This window comes from Mirounga angustirostris, unplaced genomic scaffold, assembly GCF_029215605.1.
Source record: "Mirounga angustirostris isolate CCGP_5_RB_7025 unplaced genomic scaffold, mMirAng1.0.hap1 SCAF_7, whole genome shotgun sequence".
In the NCBI taxonomy this organism is placed as follows: domain Eukaryota; kingdom Metazoa; phylum Chordata; class Mammalia; order Carnivora; family Phocidae; genus Mirounga; species Mirounga angustirostris.
Genome location: NW_026991715.1, coordinates 116,091,210 through 116,109,609, shown reverse-complemented (window position 1 = coordinate 116,109,609; position 18,400 = coordinate 116,091,210). Strand labels below are relative to the sequence as shown.

The following is an 18,400-nucleotide window of genomic DNA, read 5'->3' as shown; positions in this document are numbered from 1 at the left end:
AGTTTGAGAAACCTTGGACTATATCAGTGTGGTTTTCACCCTAGCTACAATTCAGAATCAACTTGGGAAATTTAATAATACCCATTTCTGACCTCCCTCCCCACCCTGATTGAAAAACAACCACAATAACAAAACAAACAAAAAACACAAAAACAAGAATTCTACTCTTTTATGCTTTTATTTGGTTGCCAAGATAAGCTTCCCTTTCAAATGCTCAGAAATGTTCTCTAGTCAATAGTTTCATGATTTGTCTGAACATGCTATGTATTTTCTAGTGACAGTGAAGAACCTCCTGAAACCCTTTCTGATAATGAAGTAAACATTTCTATCCCAGTAAAATATGAAGTTGGACTTCAGTTTTACAGGTAGGAGGAAAATGCATTTTATGTTGATGCCTTTCTACAAACCCAGTGGTTCTCAAAGTGTGGTCCCTGGCCAAGGACATCAGAAGCACCTGGGAACTTAGGCAAATTCTTGGCCTCACCCCAATATACTGAATCAGAAACTCTGGGGCCCAGAAATCGGTGTTAAACAGGCCCTCTGGGTAATTTTTATGCACTCTAAAGTCTGAGACCCAGCATGCTAAATAATCTTAGATGTGAGGTGCTAATGATGCTGGATTGCATTAGCAGTCCAGTCTAAACTCATTAGCAATCTGGTCTAAACTCTGAAGACCTAGACGAAGTACTTTACAAATGGCAGTGTTCTTAGAGGTCACCAGCATATTTCTTAGCTATCATTTCTCATTGTGAGGGATCTGATCAGCCTGCCCATTCTGGACACACAAGATTAAATCATTTCTTATTAACGAGGCTGTTTATTTCTTGCATTATTCATAAATTGTTCTTTCCCCTACTTTCAATCTATCCAAACACAAATCATATTGGCAACGTTTCCCACTATAAATTCCCTTGCTTAAGCAAGACTCCAAGCTTTTGCTAAAAAAATATGTGCAATGTATATAAAAAGTACAAGAACAGAGACAAGCTTAGTCTAAAAATCTTATCATTTTATTAATTTATTTTCTATGGAACTTTGCTTTTTCTGATAACAAGCTTGAGAGGATAATAGGATATACACATAGATTTTGTATATATTCCTTAGCCTCCAAATTCTGTTTGCTGTTTTCTATCTTGCTGTTATCCACTTCTCTTGGTACAATGACTTTTTTCCAAGAATTTTTCATTTTATTAAAATCAAATTTTGGCAAACACCTATATATTTTTATTATACTTCATTCCACCAAGTTCATCCAAAGAACATGGAGAAGTTGTACAGGAAAGATTGAATTTTTAAGTTTAGCAGTAAATATAGGCCTTTAATGTGAAAAGGTTAACAATTTTTTTAAATCTATTTAAAATTCAGCACTACTAAAAATACTAAATTTTAGCCTCATTATTTACAAAATGTAAATGATATTAGTGAATTAATGGAAACTTTTCACTCGGTAACAATGAAATTTTATTTTAAAAACTGTACATATTTTGGCATTTTAAGGCCAAATAAGCATCAGTAACTTATTGAACTAAATTATATCATCTTTCTCACCCTCCTCAAAGATTTAATTGTAGGTTTCAGGGTAAAAGAATTTGCCTCTGATTTGAAATTTCTACAAGTATTTTTTTGTGGGATTACCTGGTATAAAGAAAGAAAAAGAGTAAGGTCAAATAAAAGTTAAACTTTGTTGTGTTTTGTTTTTCTTCTTCCAATTAATTCTAAGCTCTGCAAGCGAATACCATATTTCATTTGCAGCCAATGAGACTGTCCCTGAAGTTATTAATTCTACTGAGGACATTGGAGATGAAATTAATATCTTCTATTTGGTAAGAAACTACCTCTAAATTATTATTGCCAAGGAGTAATTTATAAGTTTATAAATTAAATGAAAGTATTAACAGACACATAGAAACATGTTGATTCAACAGTTAATCTTTATATTCCAGAATATTTTTTTATAATTTCACTATTTTGAAGTAATTTTATTTAAAGAATTGTTGATAATTATACTTTGAAGCAATTTTAAAAACCTAAGTCTCTAATTTCCTCCTAACACATGCTTAGAATGAGTTCCTAGAAAAAACAAACTTATAAAACCAAAGAGACACTACCTATAAGCCTATAGACTTTATTTACATTATGTTTTCAGTATGAGGGAGCAAAGCACTTTTAAAAAAATAATTATGACTATTTCAGAAGTTGACTACTTCAAATGTCTTGGTAATATTTTACTTTACTCAACAAATAAATATGTATCTCATTCTGCTCATTGCAACCTTCCATAGGTATCATACTATAACTTATGTTCCTCCTACCACATCCTTAAGTGATGTTTTCTACTATAAATTTATTCTTTTCTTTGAATTCCTCATAATGAACTTTTCCTAACCATTATAGCAAACAATTATGAAGTTAAACCAGACTTTCATTTTAGGTAATGCCTACTTACAGACACAGACTCAAGTTAATATTACTCAAGTAAAAGAGGGTCCAATTCAAATGATGGATTTAAATATGTATTCAGAAGTATGAAATAATGCAACAGTATTTTAGGTGAAAATGGTCTCAATCTATTTGCGAATTGTCAGTAGTGGGAAGGGAAGTTCTCTTACAAAGTGAAATAAATGTATGCTCTCAAGATTCATTCCATTGTTTTCTTTCTGTGCTCTTTGCTAAAATTTCTATGACAAGCTATACCCTGGAAATTAGCATGAATGCGGATCACCTTATTATTGAGATTAATTTTTGAAATTTTGGCTGCCAAGTTCTTCTAGCCCCATTTGCTTTTCCCAGATTAAAGAATTCAACAAAAAGGAAGGAAAAAGAAAAGGAAGGAAGGAAGGAAGGAAGGAATTTTGAATATTATAGCTATTCATATGTTGTTACTAGGATCCAAACTTGAAATAGGTACTCTCAAACTATTATAAATAATGTTGATATAAATAACATTGTTAAGAAAATCCCTGACCGATGTCCACTATCACTACTGCTATTCAGCATTGTACTAGAAGTCCTAGCCACAACAATCAGACAACAAAAAGAAATAAAAGACATTCGAATCGGCAAAGAAGTCAAACTCTCACTCTTTGCAGATGATATGATACTTTATGTGGGGAGCCCAAAAGACTCCACCCCAAAACTGCTAGAACTCATACAGGAATTCAGTAAAGTGACAGGATATAAAATCAATGCACAGAATTCAGTTGCATTTCTATGCACCAACAACAAGATAGAAGAAAGAGAAATTAAGGAGTCTATTCCATTTACAATTGCACCCAAAACCATAAGATACCTAGGAATAAATCTAACCAAAAAGGCAAAGAATCTGTACTCAGAAAACTATAAAATACTCATGAAAGAAATTGAGGAAGACACAAAGAAATGGAAAAACGTTCCATGCTCATGGATTGGAAGAACAAATATTGTGAAGATGTCTATGCTACCTAGAGCAATCTACACATTCAGTGCAATCCCCATCAAAATACCATCAACTTTTTTCAAAGAAATGGAACAAATAATCCTAAAATTTGTATGGAACCAGAAAAGACCCCGCATAGCCAGAGGAATGTTGAAAAAGAAAAGCAAAGCCAGTGGCATCACAATTCTGGACTTCAAGCTCTATTACAAAGCTGTCATCATCAAGACAGTATGGTACTGGCACAAAAACAGACACATAGATCAATGGAACAGAATAGAGAGCCCAGAAATGGACCTTCAACTCTATGGTCAACTCATCTTTGACAAAGCAGGAAAGAATGTCCAATGGAAAAAAGACAGTCTCTTCAACAAATGATGTTGGGAAAATTGGACAGCCACATGCAGAAGAATGAAACTGGACCATTTCCTTACACCACACACAAAAATAGACTCAAAATGGGTGAAAGACCTAAATGCGAGACAGGAGTCCATCAAAATCCTAAAGGAGAGAACACAGGCAGCAACCTCTTTGACCTCAGCCGCAGCAACTTCTTCCTAGAAACATTGCTAAAGGCAAGGGAAGCAGGGGCAAAAATGAACTATTGGGACTTCATCAAGATAAAAAGCTTTTGCACAGCAAAGGAAACAGTCAACAAAACCAAAAGACAACCGTCAGAATGGGAGAAGATATTTGCAAATGACATATCAGATAAAGGGCTAGTATCCAAAATATATAGTGAACTTACCAAACTCAACACCCAAAGAACAAATGATCCAATCAAGAAATGGGCAGAAGACATGAACAGACATTTTTCCAAAGAAGACATCCAAATGGCCAACAGACACATGAAAACTTACTCGACATCACTCAGCTTCAGGGAAATCCATATCAAAACCTCAATGAGATACCAACTCACACCAGTCAGAATGGCTAAAATTAACAAGTCAGGAAACAACAGATGTTGGCAAGGAAGCAGAGAAAGGGGAACCCTCCTACACTGTTGGTGGGAATGCAAGCTGGTGCAGCCACTCCGGAAAACAGTACAGAGGTTCCTCAAAAAGTTGAAAATAGAGCTACTGTACGACCCAGCAATTGCACTACTGGGTATTTACCCCAAAGATACAAATGAAGTGATCTGAAGGGGTACGTGCACCCCAGTGTTTATAGCAGAAATGTCTACAATAGCCAAACTATGGAAAGAGCCAAGATGTCCTTCAACAGATGAATGGATAAAGAAGATGTGGTGTATATATATGCAATGGAATATTATGCAGCCATCAAAAAAACGAAATCTTGCCATTTGCAATGACATGGATGGAACCAGAGGGTATTATGCTAAGTGAAATAAGTCAATCAGAGAAAGACAAGTATCATATGATCTCACTGATACGAGGAATTCTTAATCTCAGGAAACAAAGTGAGGGTTGCTGGAGTGGGGGTGGGGAGGGATGGGGTGGCTGGGTGATAGACATTCGGGAGGGTGTGCACTATGGTGAACGCTGTGAATTGTCTAAGACTGAGGAATCACAGACCTGTACCTCTGAAGCAAATAATACAGTATATGTTAAAAAAAAAAAAAAAGAAGAAGAAGAAGAAGAGAGTAGGAAGGGAAAAATGAAGGGGGGGAATCAGAACGGGGGGATGAACCATGAGAGACTATGGACTCTGAGAAACAAACTGAGGGTTCTAGAGGGGAGGGGGTTGGGAGATGGGTTAGCCTGGTGATGGGTATTAAAAAGGGCACATATTGAATGGAGCACTGGGTGTTATACGCAAATAATGAATCATGGAACATTACATCAAAAGCTAATGATGTAATGCATGGTGATTAACATAACATAATAAAATTAAATTAAAAAAGAAAAAGAATACCCCTGACCATAATCCTTTGTACCTTATTATTTTGCTGAGATAAAATAAAAAATTGGAGTAATAGAATTGAAAAATAATATGAACATTTTCTTAGGTGAGACCCAGTAAATGAATTTATTGCTTAAAATGTACCATAGAAAATTATTGGTGATACAAAGATTTATTCTCAGAGATACTTTTTTATTTATTTATGTACTTACTTATTTATTTATTTATTTTTAAGTAATCTCTACACCCAGCATGGGACTCAAAATCATGACCCCAAGATCAAGAGTCACATGCTCTTCTGACTGAGCCAGCCAGGCACCCCTGGGAGATACTGTTATCAGTGTCATTTATAGTTTAAAAATTGAAACCTGGACACAATCTAAAAGTTTAACCACATATAATTGCTTAAATAAATTATCAGATAGTTATTCAATGGAAAGACAGCTAAAGAGGGCACATTTTAGATTTAAAAAAAAAAGTTAATTCTGCTATTTACTAGCTCTGTGATTTTGGAAGTTCTTCATTCTCATTCTAACCTTGTTTCCTTATAGGTAAAATAGGGATATTAAGAGAATCTACCTCATAAGGCTGTTAACAGCATTAAAGGCAATAATGCAAGTAAGAAAATTAGCACAGTGTCTAGAATATAAATAAATGTTGAACATAAATAAATATTGATACTGTGGTTATTATTAAGCAGCTAATGAAAGTCATATTCTCAAAGAATCTCTAAGTTTATGGGAAAACACCATGACAATACATTTTATAAGTGGGGTGCCAAATCTTGTATTTTATATGATACATATTTTATAATATATATGTATATAATATATACATATATGATAGACAGGTAAGTTGTACACTAAAGTGTTACCAATGTAGTAGAATTATAGAAAACTTACTTCCTGTTTATTTTCAATATTTTCCAATGTTTCTGTAAATAACATTGTTTTTAATCAGAAAAAATAAATGTTAATTACAGATTACATGATTTTTTATTCTTTAGCAGAAAACAGATGGAATTAGAGTGGGAGGCCATGGCAGGCAATTTTAAGACATATTACTATAAGAAGGGGCAAGAGTCAAGGAGCATGATTAAGAGGCCAGGCAGAGCTGGTCAGAAATTCCTAGAATTCCAAGATTAAGGGATGCATTTAGTTTTAGGCAAACACAGGGAATTGCTTACTGTGTAACTCCCAGTCCAGAAGGCTCAATTAGATAGATCAGTTGGATTTTCTGGCGTCTGTCAATTAAGAAGCTCCCTACTCACCTAAGAATTCAGCCTAGGGAGGGTGTGAAGAAGGTATAGGTCCTGGAAATTATGCTTGAGTGGGAAGAAGGAAGGGCCATAGCATCTGGCTGCTCCAATTCCATTGCATCTCTTCTACTTGTGAGGACTTTTGAATAGCAAATTCAGCTTTCTGCTGAATTTCATCCTGCCTGGCTTTCCTTCCCTATGAGCTACACTCACCATTGGCGGCATGATGTGATATTAAGCAGGAATTGTAGTTTAGTGGATAAAAGCAGATGGGCATTGAAAGGAGAATCAATGTGACTCTCATCCAACTGGATCAACAATCATTATTGACACAGTAGCCTTAGCTGGAGGTAAAATAGTGAAGGGAAGCGTATGGGTATCTGGTTTGTCTGTGCAGTGGTGGCAGATCCCATGTGGCTGGGCTGAGAAATGATTTGTGGGTTTAAGGAGTTATGGCAAGCTGGTTGAGGCAAACAAAATATGTTCACCTGTTCTGAGTGGATCAAGTAAATGTTCTCCCTCCTTCCCACCTCCAAAAAGACCAGTATGTCCAAAAAGATGATGAGCATAAAGAAATTTAATTCTGATTTTCCTTAATCCCAGTCCTACTTTGGGAGTAGGAGGATGAAGAAACAATATACATTATAGCTGATGCATACGGCCACTATTAAACATCCCTATTTTTTGCTTGTTTAATTATGCCAGTTCTCTATCCAGTGCCGTAAATTGCCTGCATTCATTTTCAGATTCAAAATATTACACAACTTAATTCATCAATTAAGAACAGATGTCCTACCTAATACAGAAAGGATGCTGTTGGAAGAGGAAGAGAGGTTACATTTTTATTTTTCTTTCTTGTAGATTAGAAAGAGTGGACATTTTCCAATGCCAGAACTTAAACTGTCAATTTCGTTTCCCAACTTGACATCAAATGGTTATCCTGTGCTATACCCAAGTGGATGGTCGTCTTCTAATGTAAGTAATGTGTACCTTGGAATTACATCATAATTAATTATCTTTTTCAGTTTGTATTTAAACCCTTTTGTTCTGCATGCCAGTTGTGATAAAGAGCTTTACCAAAGTGACATGGAGAAGCATTTAGAAAATTTTAAATAATAATAACAATTTCCACTGGCTACTTAGTAGATGTATTAGTTTCCTACAACTGCTGTGCTAATAAATTACCCAACTGGGTGGCTAGAAACAACAGAAATTTATTCTTTCACAGTCCTGGAGGCCAGAGTCTACAATCAAGGTGTCAACAATGTTCGTTCCCTGCGGAGGCTCACAGGGAGAATCTGTTCCATGCCTCTCTCTTAGCTTCTGGGGGCTGCTGTCAACCCTTGGCATGCCTTAGCTTGTGGCAGCAGAACTGCATGCAGTCTCTGCCTCTGTCTTCGCATGCCTGTCTTCCTTGAGTTTCTGGGTCTTTGCCTCTTCTGTCTCATATAGCACATTCATCAGTGAATTTAGAGCCCATCCTAAATAGAAGGACCTCATCTGGAGAGCCTTAATTACATCTGCAATGACACTGTTTCCTTTTTCCTTTTTTTTTTTTTTTTAAGATTTTGTTTATTTATCTGAGAGGGAGGGAGAGAGAGAGAGAGCACTAGCAGGGGGAGCGGCAGAGGGAGGAGCAGACTCCCCACTGAACAGGGAGCCCCACACTGGGCTGGATCCCAGGATCTGGAGATCATGACCTGAGCTGAAGGCAGACACTTAGCCAACTGAGCCACGCAGGCGCCCCAAAATCACCCTTTTTCCACATAAGGTCACATTCACAGGTTCCAGGTGCTAGGACTTGGGCATGTCTTTTTGGAATACTATCCAATCCACTGCAGTAGATTTTAGATAACTACTTGTTGACTTGTGCCTTAAAATGTTTGTTACAGCTTTAATTTGTTTGAGATGATCAAAGAGCTCTATAAAGAGACTTTTTAATTGCTCCTAAGTGCACACACAGCTGCACATAAAACAGTACAGTACTCTTTACTCACTTATCCCAAACAATAGCAATATCACTTTGTATCTATAGCTTTGAATGAGTCAATGTGGTAAATTGTTATGGTTCAGTCTCTAAGACATAGAAAATCACAATAAATATTGAAGTAATGCATGCATATTATCAGCATTTGACAATCTGTCTTCAGAGATTTTTTTTAAGTTAAAATACTCTCAAAAATCAAGAAGTAGAAACAGTGATAGTTGGATTATAATCTTTAAATGTTTCCCTAAAGGCAAGGAAAAATTAAACCTCTACCATTTCTCTCTAATCCAAAAAAGCAGGTTTGTGAAGATGTAGGAAGACTAAAATTGTACTTTTCTTATTACTTATGAACTTTATCCTTATTACCTTTTATCAAGGATGTAGAGAGTCTTGATGAACGAAAGGTTTATTAGAGTAAGTCTAGTAAAACAATCCAAGAACGAGCTGTCTTACAAACATGGCATCTTAACATTTATAGGGCTGCTTACTTACATCTTCTTTCCACATAGACCAATTATCTTACCCTTGGTGTTTAGAGACTCCTAAAATATTATTGGATGAATACACAAATACAGATGAAAGCCCCTCTCTTTTTTTTTGTTTCACAAACCATTGTATGAGCCAACATAATGAATAACAAATGCTAACCTTTTTTTTTAGTATAGTTTTAATTTCTTTTCTCTCTCTGTATTATGGGAATTAATAACTAATGTTTGATGAAAACAATAAATTAATGAGTTATGTTATGCAATAGTAAGTTCCACTAGCATCCTTCCTTTTTGTTTTGTTTTTTTAAAGATTTTATTTATTTATTTGACAGAGAGACACAGCGAGAGAGGGAACACAAGCAGGGGAAATGGGAGAGGGAGAAGCAGGCTTCCTGCAGAGCACGGAGCCGGATGCGGGGCTCAATCCCAGGACCCTGGAATCATGACCTGAGCCGAAGGCAGACGCTCAATGCCTGAGCCACCCAGGCGCCCCACATCCTTCCTTTTTGATAACAACCTCCCTGATATCTATTACAATTCAAAAGTAGCATTCTAACAGTAATTTTTATCTGGGAGTGGGTGTATATGGATGCTACAGAACAGCTTCTTCCATATTGCACACTCCTGAAGATGGATCTTTCATCTGTGACAATGGCTGTCAGATTCTTCACCTTATTGTACCGAGTCATTTTTCCCTCTGACACCTGGCATTGTCTGATAAAACAAATATTTTCACTTTTTAGAATGCAAACTGCAGACCCAGTAGCCTTCAGGACCCTCTTGGTGTCAACTCTGGGAAGAAAACGATTATATCCAAACCTGAAGATCTCAAACGAGGCACAATTCCGGTAAATTCAGATAACCAAGACAAGTGCTTGTTTTATCTCATGCTTTTTAAGTGAATAAATTCATTTTCAACCTAAAAATAGCTATCTTATAGAATAATATGGTATCTTTTTGTCAAATGGCAAAGATACTAATATATACCTCTGAACGTTTAAACAGGACTGCAGTACGTGTAAATTTGCTACCATTACGTGTACATTGATTCCTTCTGACATAAGCCAAGTGAATGTTTCACTTATCTTATGGAAACCAACTTTTATAAAAGTAAGTGATTGCATTGTTCTCTGTAATTATTGAATTATGTTGACAAATATTTGCTCATTACTTAGTATATGCAAAGCACAGTGCTTCTGTAGAAAGAACTGGAAGTGTAAAAAAATGTGGTCCAAGCCCCAGCTCTACTTAACCAACTATTTGGGTCTCATTTTCCTTGTTTATTAGTAACGAAGTTATCTCCAAGGTCTCCTTCCAGATGATACTTTTTTCTCAGGCTCTCTTATTCTTTTTTTTTTTTTTTTTTGTACCTCTAGAAATAAACACCTATACAGTATCAAAGTTTGCATTTATCTTAATGCTGTAGAACTCAGTTAAGGGACAAAGAATTATAGAGAGACAGTGCTTGACTCCTTGACACCATTAACAATAGAGCTAACATGTATTATGGACTCACTGTATTAGATCAGATTTTACATATATATATGTATATATATGACACACATTTATGTATACTATGTATATACACACATTTATATATATATATATGCACACATATATATGTATATATATAAAATAGGAGGACATTTTTTAGCTCCCAATAGTCAAATCTGTCTGACAACAAGCTACTTTAAAACTTAATCCAATGTAACAAACTGAGGGTTGCTGGAGTGGGGGTTGGAGTGGGAGGGATGGGGTGGCTGGGTGATAGACACTGGGGAAGGTATGTGCTGTGGTGAGCGCTGTGAATTGTGCAAGACTGTTGAATCACAGATCTGTACCTCTGAAACAAATAATACATTATATGTTAAGAAAAAAAAAAGAAGAAGATAGCAGGAGGGGAAGAATGAAAGGGGGGAAATCGGAGGGGGAGACGAACCATGAGAGACGATGGACTCTGAAAAACAAACCGAGGGTTCTAGAGGGGAGGGGGGTGGGAGGATGGGTTAGCCTGGTGATGGGTATTGAGGAGGGCACGTTCTGCATGGAGCACTGGGTGTTATGCACAAACAATGAATCATGGAACACTACATCAAAAACTAATGATGTAATGTATGGTGATTAACATAACAATAAAAAATTTAAAAAAAACTTAATCCATTGTATTTTGTATGGTTTCTTTCTCTCTTAGAAGTGTTTAGTTAATTATATGAAATTTCCAATTTTTAGGTTCGATCATATCAAGTTACAATTTTTATAAATCACAAACTGTTGGATATTGGCAATTTCATGTTTAATCCTGCACAAACTCCTATATAAACTTCATTGCCAGAGTGTAGCTATTTCATACCTAGCTATATGAAAGGGGGGCAGGGTTTGAGATTTGTTTTTGCTAAGGATAAATCTGGAGAAAATGATATAGAATTGTTTCATTCTATAACAAGGACCTAAGTGACAATTTGAGTGGGGAGAAGAGGGATGGGTCATCATTTGAAACTACCAGTTCCATTTGGATGTTAGCAAAACCAGTGTTTTTAAGTCTCTCAGGAAAATCTAGATTTTAAAAATTGCACTACTCAAATATGACTAGCCCTCACTTTGATTAGCATAATATATTGAAAATAAATCCTGTTTGCTTTTCAGGCACGTTTTTCCAGCTTAAATCTTACTGTAAGGGCAGACCTTCAGAGTGAAAATACATCACTGATTTTAAGTACTGGCAATCAAAAAAGAGAGGTAAGAGCAACTCTAAGTTTTGAAAACATTATACATTTCACTCCGAATTTTGTGACATAATGTTTTATAATTGCTTATAGAACCTAAAGCAGTGACTAGCTAGTCACTAAGTAACAGACACTTTTTGCTTCAAATTATACTTAATTAGCTTCAAGTGTGATTTCAATCTTCTTTGTAAGAAACTGGGAAAAACCATGATATTTACAATTAACATGCCATGTTTGACTTTACCGCTTGTAACTATCACAATAAATTGGTGTTTTTACTTTCACCTTGATAACAAATGATGCATTTGTGATTTTCCTCCTTAAAAACTTACATTATAAAATGCAGTTGACATCTGAAGAGCAGACTTGAAAAACACTTTACAGAAAGTGTACACTGTACAGAAATAAATGTAAATTTTGAAAGGTTTTCTTCATTTAGTCATTGGGAAATCTGAAGCAAAAATGAAATATAATTCCCTCATACAAATTCACACTTCAGTCCTTGGTAAAAATAAAATGGTTTGATGTTTTTCCTCCTGTTTTATTATAAAATAAGGCCAGAATACTTATTACAGATGTGGATATGTAAGCATTTCTCCTCTTATCATGGGAGAGTTTAAATGTCCCATGCGGATAGTATGAGTCATATAATTTTATTTGGAAGCTATGTAACATTCAGATGTTGTTTAAAAATTTCTTATTTCAAATTAATACTTATCTCAAATAATTCCAGTGTCAATGACCCCTGGTAGGTATTCACCTTTAAAGAACATATGCATATAATGTTTACTTACATTATAAAGAACACTGATAAATGCAAAGTTGTTCCACATGCAGAGAAGCCAAAATTTTACCAGTAAGCACCGCCCCCCCAAAACTGAGTATAAATTATATTGGAAAAGAGTGCTTTTGATTCCTGGATATGTTTTGTTGAAATTTTATAACTAGCTTTATTTCCCCTAAATGTTAGCTTAAAATTCCCCACGGAACTATTATTCAACATCTTATCCCAAAAGAAAATTATACCTACATCATTAAAATTACTAGAAGTGATCATTTTGTAATTGTGTGATCTTAGAGAAGTCACTGATCCCATCCAGAGTTCAGCTTCTGTATCTATCAGTTCAGGGAATTGTTTTAGATGTATTTGAAATCTGTCTTCTAAGAACTTATTCTGTACATATGTACATTCATGCCGGCTCTGTGTCCCCAAAGCATCAGCAGTGACTCACCCGTCGCCATCTGAGGAGTTTGTCCAGCAGCCAATATATATAAATATCTCCCCTGTTCTCTTTTTTACCTCCAGTCTTCCCTCTAGCTTTAGGAATTGAGATGTTCCCTCCGACAAGCAAACACAGAAACGTGAGCTATCATTAGTCATTGAGATCTACACTGAATTAGTTTTTTTCTCAGAGACCTTGGGATGAGACCCAGCGCAGACAAGTCTCGCTGCGGTTTGGGTGCCGCATTGAGTAGCTGCAACACTAAAGCTGTTTACCTCAAAGTTTTCCTTCAGTTAAGACCTAATATATAGACTGAAGAGAAGTCGACTGGCAGAGACAGTGCAGTCTAATAAAAATACATAGAGGTGAATGTATGTGCAAAAATTCATGTTATCTGTCTACTTGAGATTTGTGCATTTTATCATATGAAAATTATATGTAAATTTGTAGACAAAAAATAAAACACATGAAAATTAGAATTAGAAGACGACCTACTCAGGTTGATTATGTCAACAACCTATGGTAACGCTCCAGCCTAAACTTTTACCACCATGATAATGCACTAAAGTCAATCAATAAATCCTTAAAATATGTAATACTTTTGGTTCTCACTGAGTTAAAAGCATTCTGATTCATGGACAGTTTACTCTTTATGTGTACATTTCTAGAGCATAAGATTATAAATATTTTGGGTAATAATAAATTTGACATGCTTAGAGATTTTCAATAGATGGACATTTTTAAATGTAAATTCAAGGTTTTCTCTGTATGTAGTAATCAGATTAAGTACATTGTTTGGTAGAAAATTATAGCCTGCAAGAACTCAATGTACCAAGAGTTGTAGAGGTGTTTATCAATGTTAACAGTCTTGCTTAATATATTTCAGTTTGCTATTCAAATATCCAAAGATGGACTGCCAGGCAGAGTGCCATTATGGGTCATCCTATTGAGTGCTTTTGCTGGATTATTGCTATTAATGCTGCTCATATTAGCACTGTGGAAGGTAAGCACCAAAGTTCCTTTGACTTTCTATTTCAACTATCAACAGCAAATTGGTGAAATAAGTTATTATTTATCCATGCTGTGTAATATGGTATTATACAACCATTAAAAATATTGAGGTGATGACCAAGACAAAAGAAAAAAATGTATATCCCAAACACTGCGCACAACTCGATCCCAGTTTTGTAAAAGAAAAAAATAAATAAACAAATCCAAAAATCATGATGGATCTCTCTGGAGACTGGGATTGTAAAAGACCTTTATATGTCTATAACATTGAGAATTATAAATTAAGTATGCATTACTTTTATAAATAAAGAAGAATGAAAACTCTCTTTTATAAAAAAAGAACAAAATGAATTCTTATATCAGTTTAAGAATATATAAACAATAGAATGGTTAAGATGAGCCTTGTCCAAATACATATCTCTATGTATCTTAAAAACTAAGATTTCTTTAATATATGAAGAAATATGCCACATTTTATGCAATAGCTGTGTGCCTGAGAGAGGATAAATTTATTACTTAGTTGATGAAAGAGAAATCTTACTGTTTTACTGACTCCTATTTCAAATCCTCTTGTAAAACTATTTCTATTGGATAAATCCATATATTTACATAGATATTTTGCTTATACTGAGGTGTGTGAGATTTTTCAAACTCTTAGCTGTATCACTTTCAAATTAAGCAGAACTGAGATGACAGAATTTACACTAAATTTAATAGAGAACAAAATCCTATCAAAAAGTTGAATTTAATGTTTTTTTCCAATGAAACATCAAATTGGTATTAATTCTAACATAATACCACCCTATATTTTACCAAATTGCTTTATTAAATAGCTAAACTCTGTTAAAAATACAGGTTGTGGTTACATACTCGTTTTTTTCTAATACCTGGGCAGCAGAATTCTCTTTAATCAAATAGTTTAAATAATAAATTTCTGTCCCACCAAATTGCCAACAGTTCTACCCTTTGACTCGCTTACAATGCCTAACTTCCTCTTTTGGGGGGATTGCACTCAGAGAGGATGATAAACAAAGCCATGTTAAAGGTGTAGGTCAGTAACATTTAGTTCAGTAAATAGAAACCATAGCTTTTCTCTCGCGAAGTCTCTAAGAATTCCTGGCTTTCTCAAACCTACAGCTCCTTCTACACTGCAGGATCATCAGTGCTCTGTCTGTAATACCTGGCTTTGCCACACCGTGGTCCCCAAGACCTGTTTTAGTGGTGTCGAGGTTGTGCTTGAAACAAAGAATGTGGTTTCTTCACTTAGATGCACCTCTATTCCAGAGAGCATTTTACGGATTTCTTTCAGTGTGCTTTTCTATTCTGAGCACTGCACTTGCCCATGTAGTTTTAGGAGACAGCTGACAAGAAAAAAGGAAAGCCAGAGCTGACATTTGGATAGATTTTCTCTGGTGGCGTATCTCTGCTTAAAACAATTAAGTTTTATTCATCTAGTTTTTTTGGTCACCGGTCTGAAGAAGCATAAAGGTAAAAATAAACACATTCTTCCATCCAGTAAATGTTTTGTTAATACGTTCTGCTGACTTCTTGGATCCCTTTAGGCCCAGGAAGGAAGGTCATTTAGCAACCTTTGGACTGTTCTGACCAGTAGGTGCAGTTAGTTCAACCACTTCAGTGGGAGATCCAGTGATCAGATCCGCGACTCCACAGGGAGGGGGAAGAGAAGAGAATTAGGGAGGGAAGAGAATTAGGACATACCGAATGCTTTCTACATGCCAGGAACTGTTTTAAACTTTTCCACTTTAATGTTAACATCAGCCCTCTGAGAAAGACACGACTATGAACCTCATTTTATTAATGAGATGCTGGGACGTACAAGAGTTAAATATGTTCCCCAAGGCCACATGGTTTATCAGATTCAGAGTAAGGACCTAAATCTGGACCATTTTACTTCCTTGCCAACACTGTTAACCCCTTGCTTTGTGTTCCCTCTTGCTTTTATTCACTCTGTTGTGCTTACAACCTTTTCAACAAAGTATATTAACTACATGTTATATTTGAGGACATTAAAGCAAAGAGAAGCTAAGTAACTCTCCCAAGATTACCAGCTAGTAAAGGACTGGATGCAAGCAAAGATCTATCAGCAAAGCCCATCCTTTTCCAGTATCTCTCACTGCTAGAAACCTCTAGGCAGGGCTCTTTATTCTGGAGCTCCAGGAATTGGGTTTTGTTCAAGAGGGTCATGAACTCTCTGAAATGTATAAAAACATTTTGTTTTGGAATGAGAGTCCCTAGTTGGATTCAGACTTTCAGCAGCTCCATTATACTAAAAATATTAATTGCCCCTCCACCTGCTTAAAGCCATATGGAACTTCCCTGAAGCATGTATTTGGTCTGCAGAAGACTCAGAAGAGCTACCCAGGGACTTTTTTTATACTTACTAGACCTGGAGCAGAAACCTCAGGACTATCCCTTCTTCCTCCTTCTTCCAAATCTGACCACTCTGGGGCACCTGGGTGGCTCAGTCGGTTAAGCGTCTGCTTTCGGCTCAGGTCATGATCCCAGAGTCCTGGGATCAAGCCCTGCATCAGGGATCAAGCCCCACATCAGGCTCCCTACTGGACGGGGAGCCTGCTTCTCCCTCCTCCCCTGCTCGTGCTCTCTCTCTCTCTCTCACTATCTCTCTCTCAAATAAATAAATAAAACTTAAAAATTAAAATAACAACAACAACAACAAAATCTGACCACTCTGGAAATTCATTGGAACTCCCAGGGTCCATACAGGGAACAGGCCAAAGATCCTTCCTGGAGCTGTGACTCTATTTCAAAAAGCACTGTCTTTATATAATTTATCCTTGCAGTACACATGGTAGAAATTAAAGTTTTTCAAAATGTTAGTAGTAGCTTGTTATACTTAATATTGAAGAGAGAAGGCTTTTAGAGGGCACAGGTTTAAATAGATTGAGAAACACATTCTGGAATATAGTACCACACATTGAGGGAGAAGCCCAGTCAGGCCAATATAACCAATAGATTGAAATGAGACTCAGCCCACAGAGAAGCCCTAAGAAAGCAGAACGTTTTTCTCTCTTAACTTGATTTCATACTAATGGCTGAAGTTCCATCACTGACGTTTTATTTACTAATCCGAAAGCTTTATTCCTCATCCAATATACATATCCTTGGTGGATGTGGATGGGGAATAGCGCCACCATTTTTTAGTCTTTTATATATTAGTTAAATTTATTCATTCAACATTTATTCCATATTATAGTCAGTAAGCCCGTAATTTCTACCAGGTACTGTTGAATCTGACCCTTTGCCATAGGGTTTTGAACTAGGGATAAGCATAAATAAGATCTAGCACTTACTGATAAGTAAATATGGAAAGGCAAAGAAGGAAAGTTAAAGTTGTAAGTCTGGGCACTGAAAACAAACTTAACTCATTTTTAATTTTAGCTAGTATTGGCCCAGCCAGTGTGAAGCTATGTAGTGCATTCACCTAGTCTCCATTCTTATGACCCAACTTCCACTAACAACCCATGTTAATAGAATTAGTTGAGTGGAAAAGTTCAGATAACACAATTTAGTTTTAAAATAGAGCACTTAGGGGTGCCTGAGTGGCTCAGTCAGTTGAGCGTCCAACTCTTGATTTCAGCTTAGGTCATGATCTCAGGGTTGTGAGATGGAGCCATGCATGGGACTCCATGCTCAGCAGAGAATCTGCTTGGGATTCTCTCTCTCCCCCTCCCTCTGCCCCTCTCCCCTACCCCTACTACTCGCTCGCTCTCTCTCTCTCAAATAAATAAGTCTTAAAAATAAAAAATAAAATAGAACATTTAGCATGTGAAAGCAAAGGAAGGTTGAAAAGATGCAAAAAGACTTGAGAGGGAAAGGACAAGAGAGAGAGCAGGACAGGACAGGAGAGAGAAAAGTCTTACATTCACCACCTGTTCCTGTGAAAGCCTTGTTGGATTTATTTTCAACTCAGGACCTGCAGGCACAAGGTAAGGAGACTGATAGTTTGTGAATCCAGAACTTTTATTGTTGGCTCAAAGAAAAAATCCTGAGACATAGAGCTGCCACTCGAAGCAGGACAAATTTATTGTTTTTTCACATTTATTTCTCTGTTGTCACCTTTTCCTCATCTACCACCAACTAGATTCTGGCATCATGGAAGACATAAAGCCCTGTCATGGTGAAAGACATGAAGAAGCTACCTTCTGTAGCTTAAAACTGCATTTTGATCATTTATCCCATCTAAGCTCTCAATTATTCAATAATGATTTTTTTTAAATATACCATTCTCTTGCATAATTCACCATAGCTTCATTATTAAAATGATATGGAGGTACTATACTTTCAAAGAATTAACTCATTGTCTGCTTGAACTATTATAATCCACTCTCAAATAAAAAAAAAAATACACGGACTTAAAAAAACACTTCTCTAGGATGCTTAATTTCCTTTTATT

At 36.0% G+C, this 18,400-nt stretch overlaps 1 protein-coding gene across 1 annotated transcript in view; it reads left to right on the top strand.

The window, feature by feature from the left end:
* ITGA1 (integrin subunit alpha 1) overlaps positions 1-18,400 on the top strand; it is a 175,111-nt gene that overhangs the window by 149,728 nt on the left and 6,983 nt on the right. Inside the window, exons 22-28 of the mRNA XM_064596706.1 lie at positions 276-365; positions 1,721-1,823; positions 7,395-7,508; positions 9,752-9,856; positions 10,014-10,118; positions 11,652-11,744; positions 13,841-13,957. Coding sequence (XP_064452776.1) covers positions 276-365; positions 1,721-1,823; positions 7,395-7,508; positions 9,752-9,856; positions 10,014-10,118; positions 11,652-11,744; positions 13,841-13,957 — 727 coding nt within the window. The remainder of the gene's footprint in view (positions 1-275; positions 366-1,720; positions 1,824-7,394; positions 7,509-9,751; positions 9,857-10,013; positions 10,119-11,651; positions 11,745-13,840; positions 13,958-18,400) is intronic.